This window comes from Carettochelys insculpta, chromosome 1 (genome assembly GCF_033958435.1).
Source record: "Carettochelys insculpta isolate YL-2023 chromosome 1, ASM3395843v1, whole genome shotgun sequence".
Lineage (NCBI taxonomy): Eukaryota > Metazoa > Chordata > Testudines > Carettochelyidae > Carettochelys > Carettochelys insculpta.
Window position 1 is genome coordinate 313,774,689 of NC_134137.1, and position 16,412 is coordinate 313,791,100.

The following is a 16,412-nucleotide window of genomic DNA, read 5'->3' on the forward strand; positions in this document are numbered from 1 at the left end:
AAAGATTCTGAGAATAGGATGCATGCAGAAGGTCACCAATGAGGAATTATATAGATAGATACAGCCGAAATAGAACCTGCTGCAGAAGGTTATAAAACAGAAGCTACAACTATTTGGACATATTTGCAGAAAGAACGACAAATGAAAAATCAAAACCCTGGTATTTGGTATAATGGACAGCTCAAATAGGAGAGGCAGACCCCACAGAGAATGGATAGATATAATATAATAGATTGATGCGGAGCTAGTTTACAGGAACTAAGCCACTCTGCACTGGACAGGGAAGGATGGAAGGAAATAATGAGAGAGGTATCAGACACCAATGGGTGCTGAGCCCACGGTTATTGATGATGATGATGAAATAACATGTTTGTAGTTCCAAGTACAAATGGGAAAAAAGGCTGAAAAAATAGCAATGAAGGGAGTCAGGAGTGCCTAAATTCTCGTCTCTGCAGTGGACACTTGCTTTGGCTGTAGGACAGTCAACTGGGGAAAACATTTCAGAAGGATACTTCTGGGTGCTTCTGTTTCTGGTAGCTCAACTTGTGATATTTTTGGCCAGATTTTCAGAGTTGCTAAGTGCCTGCTACTTAAATTGGTTTCAGTTCTGTATATGGATGTGTGGTGCCTCAAAAGCCCAGGATGTCCTCAAGTGGGCACAAAATTGAGGCACCCCAAATTAGTGGCCATTCTTGGAAACATTAGACTTAATTTCTCTACCTGGATTTTCCATCTGCAAAAAGAGGATAATAATCTCTATCTACTCCAAAGGCAAATTTCTGAGGAATCATTAGCTAGTACCTTTCACCTAATAAACAATTCCTTTCTTCTCTGCACTCCCTTTCTTTCAGTACATTAGTTATGTGGCTGACCCCATTTCCATCACTTAATAACATTTCCAGTCCTGTGTGTTTACTTTCCACACAGCGTTTCCCCTTTATTTATACTTTATGACAATAAGAATGTGAAATGTCATATTAAACTTCTGGCTCTTACTCAGTGATTTTTATTAGCCACTTGTTGAATTACTGGGTTTGGCTTGTTCTTGGCTAGTTCCTTCCCCTTGTGAAGGATAGGAATATCTATTGCAGGTTTTCGAATCAATCTGTAAAACCCATCCTCATCAGCAGCATTCCATTTTCTGTCATACTTTGTGTGTTGGAAACGTGTGACAGATTCAAGAAAAGATCTCATGTCCCCTTTACCTGTTACCTACCTCATTTAAATTCCAGCTAATAAACACTACCAATTTTAGTCCCCGCAGCAAATGGGAAGGCCATCACATCTAAACTGATATTTCTCCTTCACAGAAGGGAAGCCAATGTTCTGTGACCCAAAACTCCTTCTGTACATCCATTAAGTTTACTGCAGGCTTAATATTCTTCTTTCTTCACTGATGCTGGGCACTGGGAAGACTTCCGAAAAGATCAGTTACTTTGTCCCAGTTTTCAGTTGTTTTCTTATATCCCTGAAATGTATCTTCGTTTTATCAAATCTCCCTTCACTTGTCTCATTTGTTGCCTTAATGTCAGTAGTTGGCAGGGATTTCATTGTATAGTTCAGTCTCATTATCATATGGTTTACATTTACATTTACCAGAAGGCAGACTGCCATCTTTTTCCATTGATCTGTGTAATAAATATTTTAAGCTTAGTTCTTCAACACAGTCACCAATAAGATTCATTTCCTACTTCTTTCTTTCTGGTTTCTGTGTAGTGCTTTCTTCCTGCCCAGTTATTGACTTACCATCTGGCTATGTCTGTCAATCTTTCGACAGAAGTTACTGTTACAATCCGAAAATATTGTCCAACAAAACTTATGTCGACAGATTGTGGCCACACATGAAAGAGGATTGCTGTTGACCCGCTCTGGCAACAAGCAGCAGCCGGATTGCCTGTCCTCTCTCTCAACAGAACAGCCAACTGGAAGAACAGCAGACAGGGCTGCCCAGTGTCCTGGAAGCCCTATCTGTTGACAGAGCCCCCCCCAGCCCCGGAGCATACACATTGACTTTCTCTTGACAGGTTCTGTCAGGAAAGGCATTCTGCCTGATAGAACAACAGAATGCAGCCGACAGAAGTGTCACATTCTGTCAATTTGCTGTCGACAGAACGCATTTGTACTGTGGACGCTTCACGAGTTTTGTCGACAAAACTCGCTCGTGTAGACGTAGCCTCTTTGGAATGTTCTTTTTTCTTGTTAAGGACAAAGTACTTATAGCAGGTGTCTCTTGAATTACCCTACATGGTTTTCTCTTCTGCTGTTCATACAATTTCTAAATTGCTCTGTCTAGTTGCCAGGATGGTCAGGAATGGTGTTTGCCAGGAGCTGAGAATGGGTGACTGGGGAAGGATCACTTCGGCTGTGGCCACACTAGGGAGTGACGTCGGAAGGGCTTATCCCTATCCGTCACTTCGAAATAAGCTATTTCGAAATAAGTGCTGTGGAAGCGACTACACACAAAACATGGATCGACATCGCGATCCGCAAATCGAAATGACTCCCAGTCATTTTGAAATGGAGCGGCTACACAGCCACGGCTTCATTTCGAAATAACGGCACAGGAAATGGTGAGGGCAGGGTCGAATGGCCAACAAGCCCTTCCTGGAGCACGGGCCAGCTGACCCCTTAAAGGGCCCCTCCCAAACACATCCCCCGTGCACATGCTGAGGACCCTGGCTGCTTGCAGCACGCGACCTCCAGCACAGCACTCGGCAGAGCCTTGGTTAGCCACCCCACCACTGCCTGACATGGACCTGCAGCACTTCACTGACAGGGACACCTTGGACATCATGGCCAGCCTGATGGCCATCCTGACAGCATGCCACATGAGGCTACACTGCCCGACATATGGCCGGTCTCCTGCAGGCTCACCCCATGCTGCATCCGGAGCACCCCCTGTTCCAGCCCCGCTGTCGCCTCTGGCAGTACCCCACCAGTGGGGAATGGTGGGACAACACTGTCCTCGGAGAGTGGGATGATGACCAGTGGCTCCACAACTTCTGGATGACTCGGGCCACGTTCATGGAGCTGACACCAGCACTTGGCCACCAGGACACCTGCATGCAGCCCACACTCCTCCTGGAGAAATGAGTGGCCATCGCCCTGTGGAAGCTGGTCATCCCGGACAGCAACCGCTCAGTCAGCCACCAATTCGAGGTGGGGAAGGCCACCGTTGGGGTTGTCCTCCTTGAGGTAAGGCACCTGGGGCCACACACCCACAGTGGGGGTGGGAGTGGGGACCCAGGGCGTGGGGTCCCTGGGAGGGGGTTCCCAGGGAGCAGGGCCGCAGGGAAGGGGGTCCCAGGGAGTGGGGCCCCAAGGAGGGGGTCCCCCATATGCTACCACACACTCACGGGCCCCCATGCCCTCTATCCCTACAGGTTGTCGCCGCCATCAACAGGATCCTCCTGCGCCGCCTGATCTGCCTTGGAGACATGGACACTGCCATGGTTGGCTTCCAAGAGCTGGGATTCCCCAACTGCATCGGTGCATTGGACAGTACCCACACTGCCATCCGGGCCCCACCACACAGCCGGGGACGATGCATCAACCAAAAGGGCTACCACTCCGTCGTCCTCCAGGCCCTCGTGGATGCCCGAGGATGTTTCACCAACATCTGTGTGGGCTGGCTGGGCACAGGGCCCACGATGCCCACGTCCTGCGGAGCTGCTGGTGGGGGACATGACCATGCCCCTATGCATCATCACCAATGCTGCCTACCCACTCCAGGCCTGGCTAATGCGCCCCTACATGGGACACACCAATGAGAGCCCGGACCTTCTCAATGCCTGCCTCACCCAGGCCAGGAAAACCGTGGAGCCGGCACTCGGCCATCTGAAGGCATGTTTCAGGTGCCTCCTGAGGCGCCTGGAGGTAGGTCTGCCCAGCGTGCCTGCAGTCATGGGTGCCTGCTGTGCACTCCACAACCTCGTGGAGAGTAAGCAGGAGCTCTTTGTGGCACGCTGGGCAGCCGAGGCTGTGCCACACTATGAGCAGCCAGGTGCAGTCCTGTGTCACCAGGTGCACTGGGACAGGGTGCGCGTGCAGGAGGCCTTCAAGGAGACCTTTGCCCAGGGGCCCCCATGACCTGGCCCAGCTCACTCCACGTAACCCCCCACCCCCATTTTCAACCCTGCCCCACCAGCATCCCCCTTGCTATCCCCACCCGAGGCAGGACACATATCACCATTAAATAAATTCAACTGCTATTTTTGGGACACAAAGAACATGTGACTGTTTATTGGGGGGGTAAACTACTTCCATGGCGGGGTGGGAAGCCTCAATCCTCTGTCGGAGTGGCTGGTCGGGAGCCACGACCGCCCCGCGTCCGGGGACCATGGCAGAGTCGGGATGGGGCAGGTGAAACAGGGAGGTAGGGTTGGACTGGGGTATCTAGGGGCTTGGACTCATGGGGAGTGGGGTGGGGAGCCACAGATGGGTGGGGCTTGCCTGGCCACAGCCAGTGTGCCAGCTCCTGCCGCTTGGCCAGGGTCACGTTGGCTGGGAGCAGAGCTGCAAGGGCAGGGGAGGGTGTGGAAGGGGCAGAGGGGAAGCTGGGGAAGAGAGGGGAGCTGAGGAGGGGGGGAGACAAGGGGGAGGCTGGGTTGGAGGGGGGACCGGGGAAAAGGGGGTCTGGGGCAGAGGGGGTGCTGCGGGAAAGGCCATCCATGGGGCAGGTGGCTGGGTCAGGCAGTTAGCGATGGCTTGGGTCAGGGTGTTGAGATACCTGGTCACAAAGTCAAAGGCCGCCTGCTCCATGGAGAGTCATTCCCACAGCAAGCGGTTCTGTTCCCACCATGCAGCCATGTGGGTTGCCGCCAGATCATCTGCCCAGCTGTGGTGGCGGCTCCTCGCACCATGGCGCCTGCTCCGGGGAGGCATCGCCCCCTTGCCCTCCTCTGCTGCTGCGGGGCTCCCAGGTATGTCCGGGGGCTGGGGTGGCTGGCAGAAGCAGAGGCTGTGAAGACATAAGGTGAGAGGGTGGTGACCCATCAGTCATGAGCCCGGGTACCGTGGGCCAGCAGCCTTGTCCCCACCGCCATCCCACCCTGCTTGTAGTGAGGGGCTCTAGGGTGGCCCGTCTTCTGTGGGGTCCATCAATGTGGGGCTGTTAGAGTGGCTGCCCCAGCCCTCCCAGGCTTCTGACCCTCATGGCAGCCCATGGCCCCATGTGGGCCCCCCCCCAGAAGTGATGAGGGCCATGCCTGGGTCCCTGGCTCATGGCCGTGTGTCCAGGCCTGTACTGGCTGCATCAGGGACGCCTCCCCTGCCCCAACTGCATGCCCAGTCCTACCTGGGGGTTCCTCAGGTGGTTCAGGGAAGGCCTGGGGAAGGTAGCCCGGCTAGGGCCTTCGGAGGGCTTGGCAATGCACAGCAGTCCCTCACTCCTGCTGTTGCTCTCCCTGGTGCCAGCAGGTACTTTGGGGCCTGCAGTGGTGGGGGGGGCATCAAGGGTCCTGGCTGGGGCTCCTCGCCCTGCCCCTCCGGCTCCACTGTGTCATGGTCTCCTTGGGTGGTGGAGCCTCCATGGGTCCCAGCAGCTGGTGGAGCTCCCTGACACAGAGGCAGGTGGCCGGCGCTGCCCCGATTGCCTGGCTGAGTCCCTTGCTCCGGCATAGCCCTGCCACAGCTCCTTCACTTTGGACCGGACCTGATCGGAGGTCCGGAGGGGGTGGCCCCTTGCGGCAAGGTTGCTGGTGAGGCGAGCAAAGGTGTCCACGTTTCTCTTCCGCCTCTCCATCCTGAGCAGGATGTCCTCGTTCCCCCAGACAGCCAGCAGGTTCCGGACTTCACCTTCCAGCCAGAGGGCCCCCCTCCTCTTTGGGGGCTGCCCAGTGGCCTGGGAGCCCTGCCACCCGAACCCCTTGGCTCCATGGGGATCCTGGGGGTCTTGGCTGCTAGCCATCCGTCTGGCTACGGAGAGGTGTCACTTTCTAGAGGTGCTAGGGAGTGTTGTCTGGTCACCTCGTGCTCCTATGTCTGCCTGCACATTCTCATCTTCCTGCATGGGGTTTCTGTGTCCCTGCAGCTTTAAGGCACCCATAGCTGACAGCCATAGAGCTCTGGCTGCTGGTGGGAGAGGCCAGCTCTGTGGAGGACTTTTAATTTTGAAATGGCAGTCAGGGAGTGGCTACCCACATTTAATTTCGAAATTAACATCGAAAGGAGGCGTTATTCCCAACACGGGAGTGGAATAACGATTTCGAAATGAACTTTTAATTTCGAAATTAATTTCGAAACAAGCAATTGCTGTGTAGTCGCTCTCCTGCTCATTTCGAAATTGCCCCTCTTTTCGAAATAATTTTTGAAATGAGCTGCTAGTGTGGCCACAGCCTGGATGATTACTTGTTCTGTGTTCAATCCCTCTGAGGAATCTGATATTGGCCTCTGTCAGAAGACAAGATATTGGACTAGATGGGCTTCTGTTCTGCCCCAGTGTGGCCATTTTTATGTTCATACTGTCACCTCTTTCCATTTTCTCCTCAGTGGTCTTTTCTGTTATCTCTGCCTGTAGTCTCTGATAGTTCCACCTGTCGTCAAATTTTCCTTCACTTTTTTCTCTCAGCCATTTCAGTTACTGTTTAAGACATTTCACTACTCCAAAACCAAAACCGGCATGCACTTTTATGTGTTTTATACCTTATGCCTGTTCACTTAGTGCATATGTATCTCTCCTGGCCTTTGTTCAGATACTAGAATATCTTTTACTTTTCAGTGCCTTAGTTACTTAAGTAGCATTCTATGTCCCTGATGAATTTTTACTTCAGTTGTTGTCCTTTGGTCAATCTGTACTTTCTTTCCTTCTCAGAATTGCATCTGGCTGGTGATTTATAGTGTACTTCCAGTTAGGGCTCTCATGTGCTCAAGTTCCACTTCTTGTTATCAATGGTGACTTTACTGCCGACTCTTGAGCTTCCAAGGCAAAAGCATCACAGACCTCGGCTTGGTCAGCAGTTGGCCTTACAGTTAACTGCAGATAGGCAATTCTAGCTATAGCAGTTGCATAATGACATATCTGCAGTCAATTGTGAGGTCTGTCCTCGCTGAGGGAGGTTGACAGGAGTGACTCCTTGTGAGAGCAGGAGTACAGGGAGTCAACTGCGAACTCCAAGGAGATCGATTTCATGCATTTTTACCAGATGTGCAAAAGTGAACTCTGGGGCATCAACCCTGAACGGAGATCTCCCGTTAAGTGTAGACATACTCCTGAAAGCCAGACTACTCTCCCTTTGATTCACTCCACACACCTTTGTTAATTCTTTAAAACCTATTATTGCTCCCTCTGGAACTCCACTGTCCAGTATGTTTTTTCCTGTTTGCGGTGTAGATCAATACAGTAGTATAGAGAATTTCTGTAAAAATGAAATATGAAGATGGCACAAATACCAAATTGGTGTAATACTGAAAATCTTTTTGTTCTAAATTTAACAGATTCGGTAGCAACAGCATCTGGACCATTGCTAGTCGAAGTTGCCAAAACTCCTGGTGCTGCTCTTGGGGTTGCACTAACTACCTCGATGTGCTGCAACAAGCAGGTCATTGTCATAGACAAAATCAAATCTGCAAGTATAGCAGACAGGTGAGTGCTACAGAAAGCCCTACATTAGAGGCATGCACACCCATTTTATATCTTATGAGTATTTTTGTTGCTATTTAAAGAAACTTTCCTTGGCGTTTGAGATGAATTTGACTGAAGGAGATGCTCTCCAGGCTGTTAGAGCTTAAAATTAATTCATTTTGGCAGACAGTAGCTCCATAAAGTAGAGCTTTTAAAAGATTCCAACAGACCATTTTACTTTTGCTCATTCACACAGCACTAAAGTACAGAAAGAGCAAACCAGTGTCCAACAGTACCCTGTGTCATGCCATAAACAAACACTGTCTCCTCTTTCTGGTATGTCTGAATGTGTTTGTTTATGCTGTGCTGCATGATCATTTGAAGGTTTGCTTGGGTTTTTAAACATACAATGCTTCAGCAGTGATTATCATTAAAAATAAATACCCTGCTGGAATTTTTAAAGTAAGTCCCACGGTATGAAACATTTGTCAAAGTAAGTACATTTTGAGACTTAGCAACCATGAAGTGATCTTTTAGGTACATCATCCATTCTTCTGGCACAGTGAAATGGAACTCCTTATACATGGATTTTTTTTCTTATTGATATTTTGGAATACCACTGAGGTATTAGAAAGACTGGCTTCTGTATTTTAGAGTTATTTTTTTAAAGAAAATCCCTTTTTCTGCCCCATTTGAAAAAGTCAAATATAGTTAGATAAAATTATATTTACAAATGGGGGAAAGCTTAGATACTTCCCCCAGAGGCTGTAACCTCTATACTAAAGCTGTGAGATCTTTTTTTTTTAAATTTACCTTAAATACTATGGTTCAGCAGCAAATTTCTCCTGCATGTCCCCAGTCACCCTGCCTTGTAATCCCTCTTTAACAATGGTGCTGTTAGTAGCACCCACTTGTAACAGTGAGTCTACAGCTCCACTGTGGGCTTTAACCTACAGTAGAACCTTTGAGAGTGACGGCCATTGATCCAGAGATGTTCTCCAGCTCAATGGTGCAGGATGCTTTAATTTTCTCCCTCTGTTTTTTTCCCATTCCACAGGGGGTAACCAATTAAAGGAGCTGTCCACTTGACTGGTACGTCGGGATGCTGACTGCTGTGTTTGCATTTCTCAACTCATCCAGTAGCCAGTCTCTTGAGTTCAGAAAGATGTAGCAGCTAGCCCCTTCCCCACCCCGTTCCTCGAGTCACCATGCCAGCCCTGGTTTCATTATTTGTTTGACTACTGCATAATTTCATCATCATTGACAGCTTTTGTACTAATAAATGTTTAACTCTGAATAACTCAAAAAATGATGAACTGGGTGCTTGTGTGAGGGATATGAGCAGGCTTGTTGAGTCTCCTTAAGCTCTTCTCATGTATTCTACTGCCATTCACATATATATTAGTAGTCAACTAGTACCCCATTCCAGTTCTGTGAGTGATGTCTTGATATACACTGTTACTTGATATATACTGACTTGTATTTAAGATATGAACTAATAGACTTGAAGTTTGGCCAGTAACAATCCTTATAAAAGTAGGATTTTTTCTATCTAAAACTGAACAGTCTCATAATTGTCATGGCTAATTTGAAGGCTGTAAAACTCATGTTCCAAACAAAGAGCACACTTTATCATACTGAGTTTTTGTCCCTTTGTATAGATGTGGTGCATTACATGCAGGAGACCATATTCTGTCCATCGATGGTACCAGCATGGAGTACTGTACGTTGGCAGAAGCAACACAGTTCTTGGCTAATACAGCAGACAACGTCAGACTTGAGATCCTTCCTCACCATCAGACTCGTCTAGCACTGAAGGGACCAGAACACGGTAAGGGGATCTGTAGCACTAGATCCTACTTTCTCTTGCTTGCATTTTCATATCTGCTGCCACTGCTGTAATATGGGCGGGGGGGGTGATATTAAGGGAATTTCCTCTGTAACCTCTTTTTCCAGCTGTCCAGATTATGCTTCTCAAATCCCTTTGCAAGCTGTGCACTCTTTGGTTACCTCAGTCTATCCTCAGAAATTCCTAAATATGAGAGACTGTTTTGCTGAAAGCATCTCTGCATAGTTCCAATCATATTATAAAAAAGTGCTGGTGATTATACCTTGCTAGCTCTATGAAAAAAAAAATGAAGCAGTGACTATTACTCTGAATAGTTTCTCAAAATGAAAAAATTACATGGATCATTACCAACTTATTTAACCGTATTCACTTTGAAGAGTATTATGAATACGCACAGATTCATTCAACTTTCTGTAATTCCTGAAAAGTTCTTCAGGCTCCTCTCAAAACATTGCCAAAAGACTGAATTTCTCTTATTAATAACATTGTCATTGAATGCCATCCTTCTCAGGTGAGCTTTTCAAATTACTCACTGCTCCGTTTAGATACAGGACTTACAGATTGTAGCATTGGTTCCTAGATACTTCCCCACAGTCCCTACACGATCTCAGTTTACTGTTTCCTATTGTTCTATTATAATGCTATGCAAAATTTAACTTTTCCAGCCAGACATGTGATGACTGTTGTTAATTAGCCCAAATACAGGGAGTACCTATATTGTAGATTAGATAATTATGAAAAGGGGTTAATATTAAGTGTCCACAGATAAATTCATTCTAATAATACTGTATATCTTCATCAGAAATACTGGAGATAAATAGTTACCTGAACCACTGGGATATGTATGCTGCAGCAAGAGACTGGGTGCATCCTAGGGTATGTCTCCATTATGAGATTAGGTCAAACTTATTAAGGTCGATATTTTTCTTTACCACCTGATTTTGTAAAATCAAAGGTGCACGTCCCCACTGTGTGCATGACTTTGATGGAGTGCATCCCCAGGAGTGTGGATACCTTTGACTTTGACAGCGATGCACTATCCCACAGTTCTTGCTGTCCCTTTTCATTCTGGGTTAGGCTCCCAGAGTCTGATGGAACAAAACACTGCAGAGGATGGTTCTGGATAGGTGTCATCAGCCTTCCACAGTGCATTTCTCTCCTCCCCCTCCGGCTTGCAAACAACGTCAAACAATGTTTTCTCACCCTTTTTTCATTGGTTATCCATGCAGATGCCATAGCAAGGCAGGCATGGATCTTTTTCATCTTCTAACTGTTCTGGCAAACTTTGTGAATACCTCGCACATTGTGCTGCGATATGTGCAGATCCTAGCCAAAAACCGCCGAGAGAGGAAGAATGTGAGGACATGGACACAGTTGTGTATGAAACACTGGATTGGAGCAATTGGCAGATGTTGGCAGCAGTCGATCCTGTTCATACAGTGGAACACTGGTTCTGATCCCATGACATAAGCACAGACTGCTGGGATCACACAGTTACGAAGCTATGGGACGATCAGCAGTGGCTGCAAAACTTTTGCATGGGTTAAGACCACTTCTGTGGAACTTCATGAATTGCTTCCCCTTTGTCTAAAGAGCAGCAATACCACAATGAGACCCGCTCTAACAGTTGAGAAGCGTATGGCAATATCTCTGTGGAAGCTTGCAACACCAGAAAGCTTCCGGTTAGTTGGGAATCAATTTGCAGTGGGCAAATCTACAGGGGGCTCCTGTGATCCAAGTAGCCAGGGTAATCAGTACTCTTTTGCTACAAGGACAGTGACTCTGGGAAATGTGCGGGATACCGTGGATATTTTTGGTGTGGTGGGGTTCCCTGACTGTGGTGAGGCAATGGATGGAATGCACATCCTTGTCTTGGCACCTAATCACCGTGCCACAGAGTAAATAAACCACAAGGGATAATTCTCAATGATGTTGCAGGCACTAGTGGATTGCAAGGACCATTTCACCAACATCAGTGTGGGATGGTTGGCAAAGGTGCATGACACATGCATCTTTAGGAACTCTTGTCTCTTCAGAAAGCTGCAGGATGACATTTTCTTCCCAGACCAAAAGATTACCATTGGAGACAAGTAAATGCCGATTACTGTGCTTGGAGACCCAGTCTATTCCTTGTTCCCATGGCTCATGAAGCCATGCACAAGCAGCCTGCGCTGCAGTCAGGAGCAGTTCAACTCAGACTGAGCAAGTGCAGAATGGTGATAGAATGCGCGTTTGCCCATTTAAAGGCAAGGTTTCAGAATATATTGACTTGGTTAGGTCTTCAGCACAAGCAACGTTCACATTGTTATGGGGGCCTGCTGTGTGCTCCATAATATCTATGATACCAGGGGGGAAATTTCATGCCAGGCTGGAGAGTTAAGGCAGATCCCGTGGCCACTAATTCTGGGCAGGCAGAGACCAGGATAATAATAAGAGAACATCAAGGGGAACTGCTAATCGGAGAGGTTTGAAAAACAGCTTTGTGAATGAACTGACAGCAAAACGACGGTCATGTATGTTGATCTTAATGAGGTACACCCTCCTCCCCCCTGTATCCTGTGCTGGCCTCTACATCCTGCAACCACCACCACCCCTCCCCCAGAGCAACACAATCAATAAAGAAATTGTTGAGAAATCATGCATTTTTATTTAGGAAACACAAGAAAGCAGAGGCTGAAAAGGAGTTTGGGGTGGGAGCTTTGAGAGTGGGAGGAGTGAGCAAGGGTAATTATCTCACTGTTGCACCCACTGTAACAAAAAAGTGAAGGAAAGGAGATACGTTATGAGCTTTGTGGAGATGTGCAGGGAGGATTTCCACTTCACCTCTGGCCACATTAAGAAACTGTTCCTAGGGGTCTCTGCTGTGTAGGCAGAGTGGCTGCCACAGATCACGCCCAATTGCCTTAACCCACTGGTACCATGATTAAAAATGTGAACTCACCAGAAGTGCCCTTCCTGCCATCAGGGTCTGGCAGCGATATGTCCTGGGAAGAGCGGATTGACTCCAAAGTTTTAAAAAAGGTCCTGCCTGTCAGTGAAACAGGCTGCTCCAGTCACCTGCTGACCATTTTCCTCCTCCTCTTCCTCATCAACTGTGTGCTTCCCACAGTTGCCCAAGGCTGCTTTCAGAACCTCTTGGGAGGTATCCATGGACGTCTTTAGGACCTGTAGTCTCTTCAGAAAGCTGCAGGGTGAAATTTTCTTAGAACCCTTTTAGAATCCCATGAAACTGTTCATAGAAGTGGCATGTTTGTAGTGATGACTCAGATCATCCGTTTGGTCCTTTGTCTTCTTGTATACCTGCCTAAGCTCCTTTTTTTTCCACTGCTGAGCATCCCTGGCATATTATTTTCCCATCATGCCCTGTGTGGTCTTAGCATAGATATCAGCATTCCTTTTGCTTCTTTGTAGTGCTGCCAGCAGAAATTCATTCTCCCACACAGCAATCAGGTTGAGGAGCTCCTGTACACTCTGTGCTGGAGTTCATCTGAGACCCTGGGCATTCATGGCCAAGCGTGCTGCTGAGGTGTGCTGCCTGTTCCTTTTGCCATGCTGGCCGAACAGGAAATGAAATTCAGCTTTTCATGGGCCTTTTTCACTGCACCCAGAGAGCAGCGGAGTTGAAAGTGCTGGCCAGAGGGCGTCATGTTGGGACACTATGGCTGCGTCTACACGTGCACGCTACTTCGAAGTAGCGGCAGTAACTTCGAAATAGCGCCCGTCACGTCTACACGTGTTGGGCGCTATTTCGAAGTTGAAATCGACGTTAGGCGGCGAGACGTCGAAGTCGCTAACCCCATGAGGGGATGGGAATAGCGCCCTACTTCGACGTTCAACATCGAAGTAGGGACGTGTAGACGATCCGCGTCCCGCAACATCGAAATAGCGGGGTCCTCCATGGCGGCCATCAGCTGGGGGGTTGAGAGATACTCTCTCTCCAGCCCTTGCGGGGCTCTGTGGTCACCGTGTGCAGCAGCCCTTAGCCCAGGGCTTCTGGCTGCTGCTGCTGCAGCTGGGGGTCCGTGCTGCATATACAGGGTCTGCAACTAGTTGTTGGCTCTGTGTATCTTGCACTGTTTAATGAAAGTGTGTCTGGGAGGGGCCCTTTAAGGGAGCGACTTGCTGTTGAGTCCGCCCCGTGACCCTGTCTGCAGCTGTGCCTGGCTCCCTTATTTCGATGTGTGCTACTTTGCCGTGTAGACGTTCCCTCGCTGTGCCTATTTCGATGTTGGGCTGAGCAACGTCGAAGTTGAACATCGACGTTGCCAGCCCTGGAGGACGTGTAGACGTTATTCATCGAAATAGCCTATTTCGATGTCGCAACATCGAAATAAGCTATTTCGAAGTTGGGTGCACGTGTAGACGTAGCCTATAAGACACCTCCAAGAGAACAAGAGCATCAACTTTCCCAGCATCTGTACTCCCCTAAAATGGATCATGCAAGGTCAAACTTAGCATTCCTCCTTGTGAAATGCAGGAGTTCCAAAATCGACCTAAGTAGTTCTTAAAGGCGGCGAAATGGGCTCGGAGTATGGACTCATTGTTAAGAAAAATCAACCTAATATGGCTAAGTTTGACCTAAACTCATAATGCAGACCAGGCCTTAGTGCCAAAGACATGAACACTAAACTGGTGGCTTCTTTGGGCAAGAGTCTGCTTTATAGGCCTACGTACTTGAGGAATAAGAAACGCTGGTAGGTACATGGTTAATGGTAGCTCCCTGAATAGGCACTGGATTTACTCGTTTTATCAGAGAACAGCAAGCAGTGTTTTGGATGCCACTTAGTTTCTCCCCTGCTGGGACGAATGAGAGTAGCTCCTGGGATTCCATCTTCTGCCTCCACTGGGTCTCCATCCCCCCTTCTGCACAACAGTCTGGAGGGATGAGAGGAAGTCAGGGATGATACTATGCTCAAAAGCTGTAGAAAAGTAGAGTGGGGAGAACACAGTTAGGCTAGTACATTACAGAGTATGCAACATCATGAGGCAAAGATGCCATACTTGGCTATTTTGTAGTTGTTTGAAACTCCCTCTGAAGGTGAAGTGGCTCTCTTCTCTTAAAAGTTGAGTTTCATGGCCAAAAGTTTGCATTTAGTAACAATCTGGTTGTATGGCTGATTACATTTTACTCTTTAAGACAACACTAAAATAAATTCTGGCCTTCACAACCTCAGTTATGTACCATTCCACTTTGCCTAGCATTTACTGCGGTCTGGGGGCCAGCAAAGTTGTTTTCCTGTGTATGGTCATTGAACTTTGTGCAATAACATCAAGAGGAATCAGTTCTATATCACACACACACACACCTGGATATCTTTCTAGGGGAGCTCTCCTTAGACAATAAGGCAGCTGCCTTAAGTTAACCAGAAGAGGCCAAATGATTTTGAGTATTGAAACCCAGGTGGTGTTACTTAAAATCACAAACTATTCAAGAGGAAACATGTTTGGGAGCAGTCCTGCAATGGCTGGGAGATGGATTGGATAATATAAGAATATTTTGCCTCACCATCTTCTATGATTCTGAGTTGCTGAGTAATTAAGGTTATTGCAGTTACTGTTTTTCCTTGAATGTGCTCTGAATTACGACTGGAAGAAAGAACATACCACCTAACCCAACTGCAAACCAAACCAGAAATCTTAAAACGAGTGAATGGAAGAATAAAGGGTTGAGAAGAAAAAAAAAAAAAAAAGTGCAAGAGACCCAATTTGGTTTTAAGAGTTTTTTTAAGGTTTTGTTTTTCCTTTTATATTGGGATGCCAGGTTCATTCCCTTGTCTACTAGTGTCCCATAAATTTTACTGCAACATTAAGAAATGCTGGACTGACATAGACTGGATATCTAATGTACATGCTATAGGTGTATGCTGAATTCTTGTTGAATCAGAATAATCTTTCTGCAAGATATGGAAACTTAATTTCTATGGATTTTCTACCTTATAGGACACTTTATACTTATCTACAGAAAGTCCCTGACTTACAAACTGGTTACGTTCGCAACACCTGGTCGTAACTCAATTTGGTCATAAGTTGTAAATATCCTTATACTGTAATCCCTCGAGGTATGCGAGGATTACGTTCCATGCAACCCTTGCGTAACTTGAATTTTGCGTAAGTCGGGAAGGGCTTGTGGAGGATGGGTTGGGACCCTGAGAGGGTGCAGGGGGGCTAAGCCTGGGGTGGGTTAGGGTGGCAGGGGTGGTGGCAGGGTGCAGTTCGCTGGGGCTTGCAGGGGGTTGGGGCGAGGGTTGAGCTGGGGCTGCGGGGATGGTGGGTAGGGGGGTTGGAGTTGGAGCCCCACGTGTCAGGGTTGGGAGCCCCTGGCACAGGTTGAAGGCGGAGCCCCACGTGCTGGGGACTGTGAGCTGGGGCCATGGGAGATTGTGGGGGGTTGAACGGGGTGAATTGGGTCGGGGGGTTTGTTGGGCGGGTAGAGCCTCATGTGCCTGCAGCAGCTGACAGCTGGAGCCCCGTGCATGTGCTGTGGGGGGGGAGTGAGCTGAAGTTGCGGGGGGTTGAGCGGGGGTGGGTTGAGCTGGCAGGAGGGATAGAGTCCCTGTGCATGCCGGCAGCAGCTGAAACCCCAAGCATGGGGTTGGGGTGAGCTGGGACTGCGGGAGGGAGGGGTTGCGCCAGATGTGGGGGTTAAACAGGGGGCACACCAGGTCGAGGTGGTTAAGTGGAGGGAGTGGGAGCCCCACCGGTGACTGGGAGCCGGAGCCCCAGGCACAAGTTGAAGTTGGAGCCCCATACGTGGGAGAGTGAGCTGGGGCTGTCGGTGGGGGGTGGAGTTGAACAGGGGTGCACCAGGGTGGGGTGCTTGAGCAGGGGGCAGGTTGGAGCCCTGCACATGCTGAGCCAGCCATGTGGGGAGTGATCTGGCACCACAGGGGGATTGGGACGGGGTGGGTCCATGTCCAGGTCTGCAGGGGTTGGGGCCGGGTGGGGGTGGGTTGAGGTTGGATGTGCAGAGGGGTTGGCACAGGGGTTGGAGCTAGGTCTGCG

At 48.5% G+C, this 16,412-nt stretch overlaps 1 protein-coding gene across 5 annotated transcripts in view; it reads left to right on the forward strand.

The window, feature by feature from the left end:
• Window positions 1-16,412, forward strand: part of GRIP1 (glutamate receptor interacting protein 1) — a 559,979-nt gene that overhangs the window by 453,369 nt on the left and 90,198 nt on the right. For all 5 annotated transcript variants that reach the window (XM_075013442.1, XM_075013403.1, XM_075013414.1 and 2 more), the window contains exons 8-9: window positions 7,435-7,582; window positions 9,223-9,392. In XM_075013442.1, coding sequence (XP_074869543.1) covers window positions 7,435-7,582; window positions 9,223-9,392 — 318 coding nt within the window. The remainder of the gene's footprint in view (window positions 1-7,434; window positions 7,583-9,222; window positions 9,393-16,412) is intronic.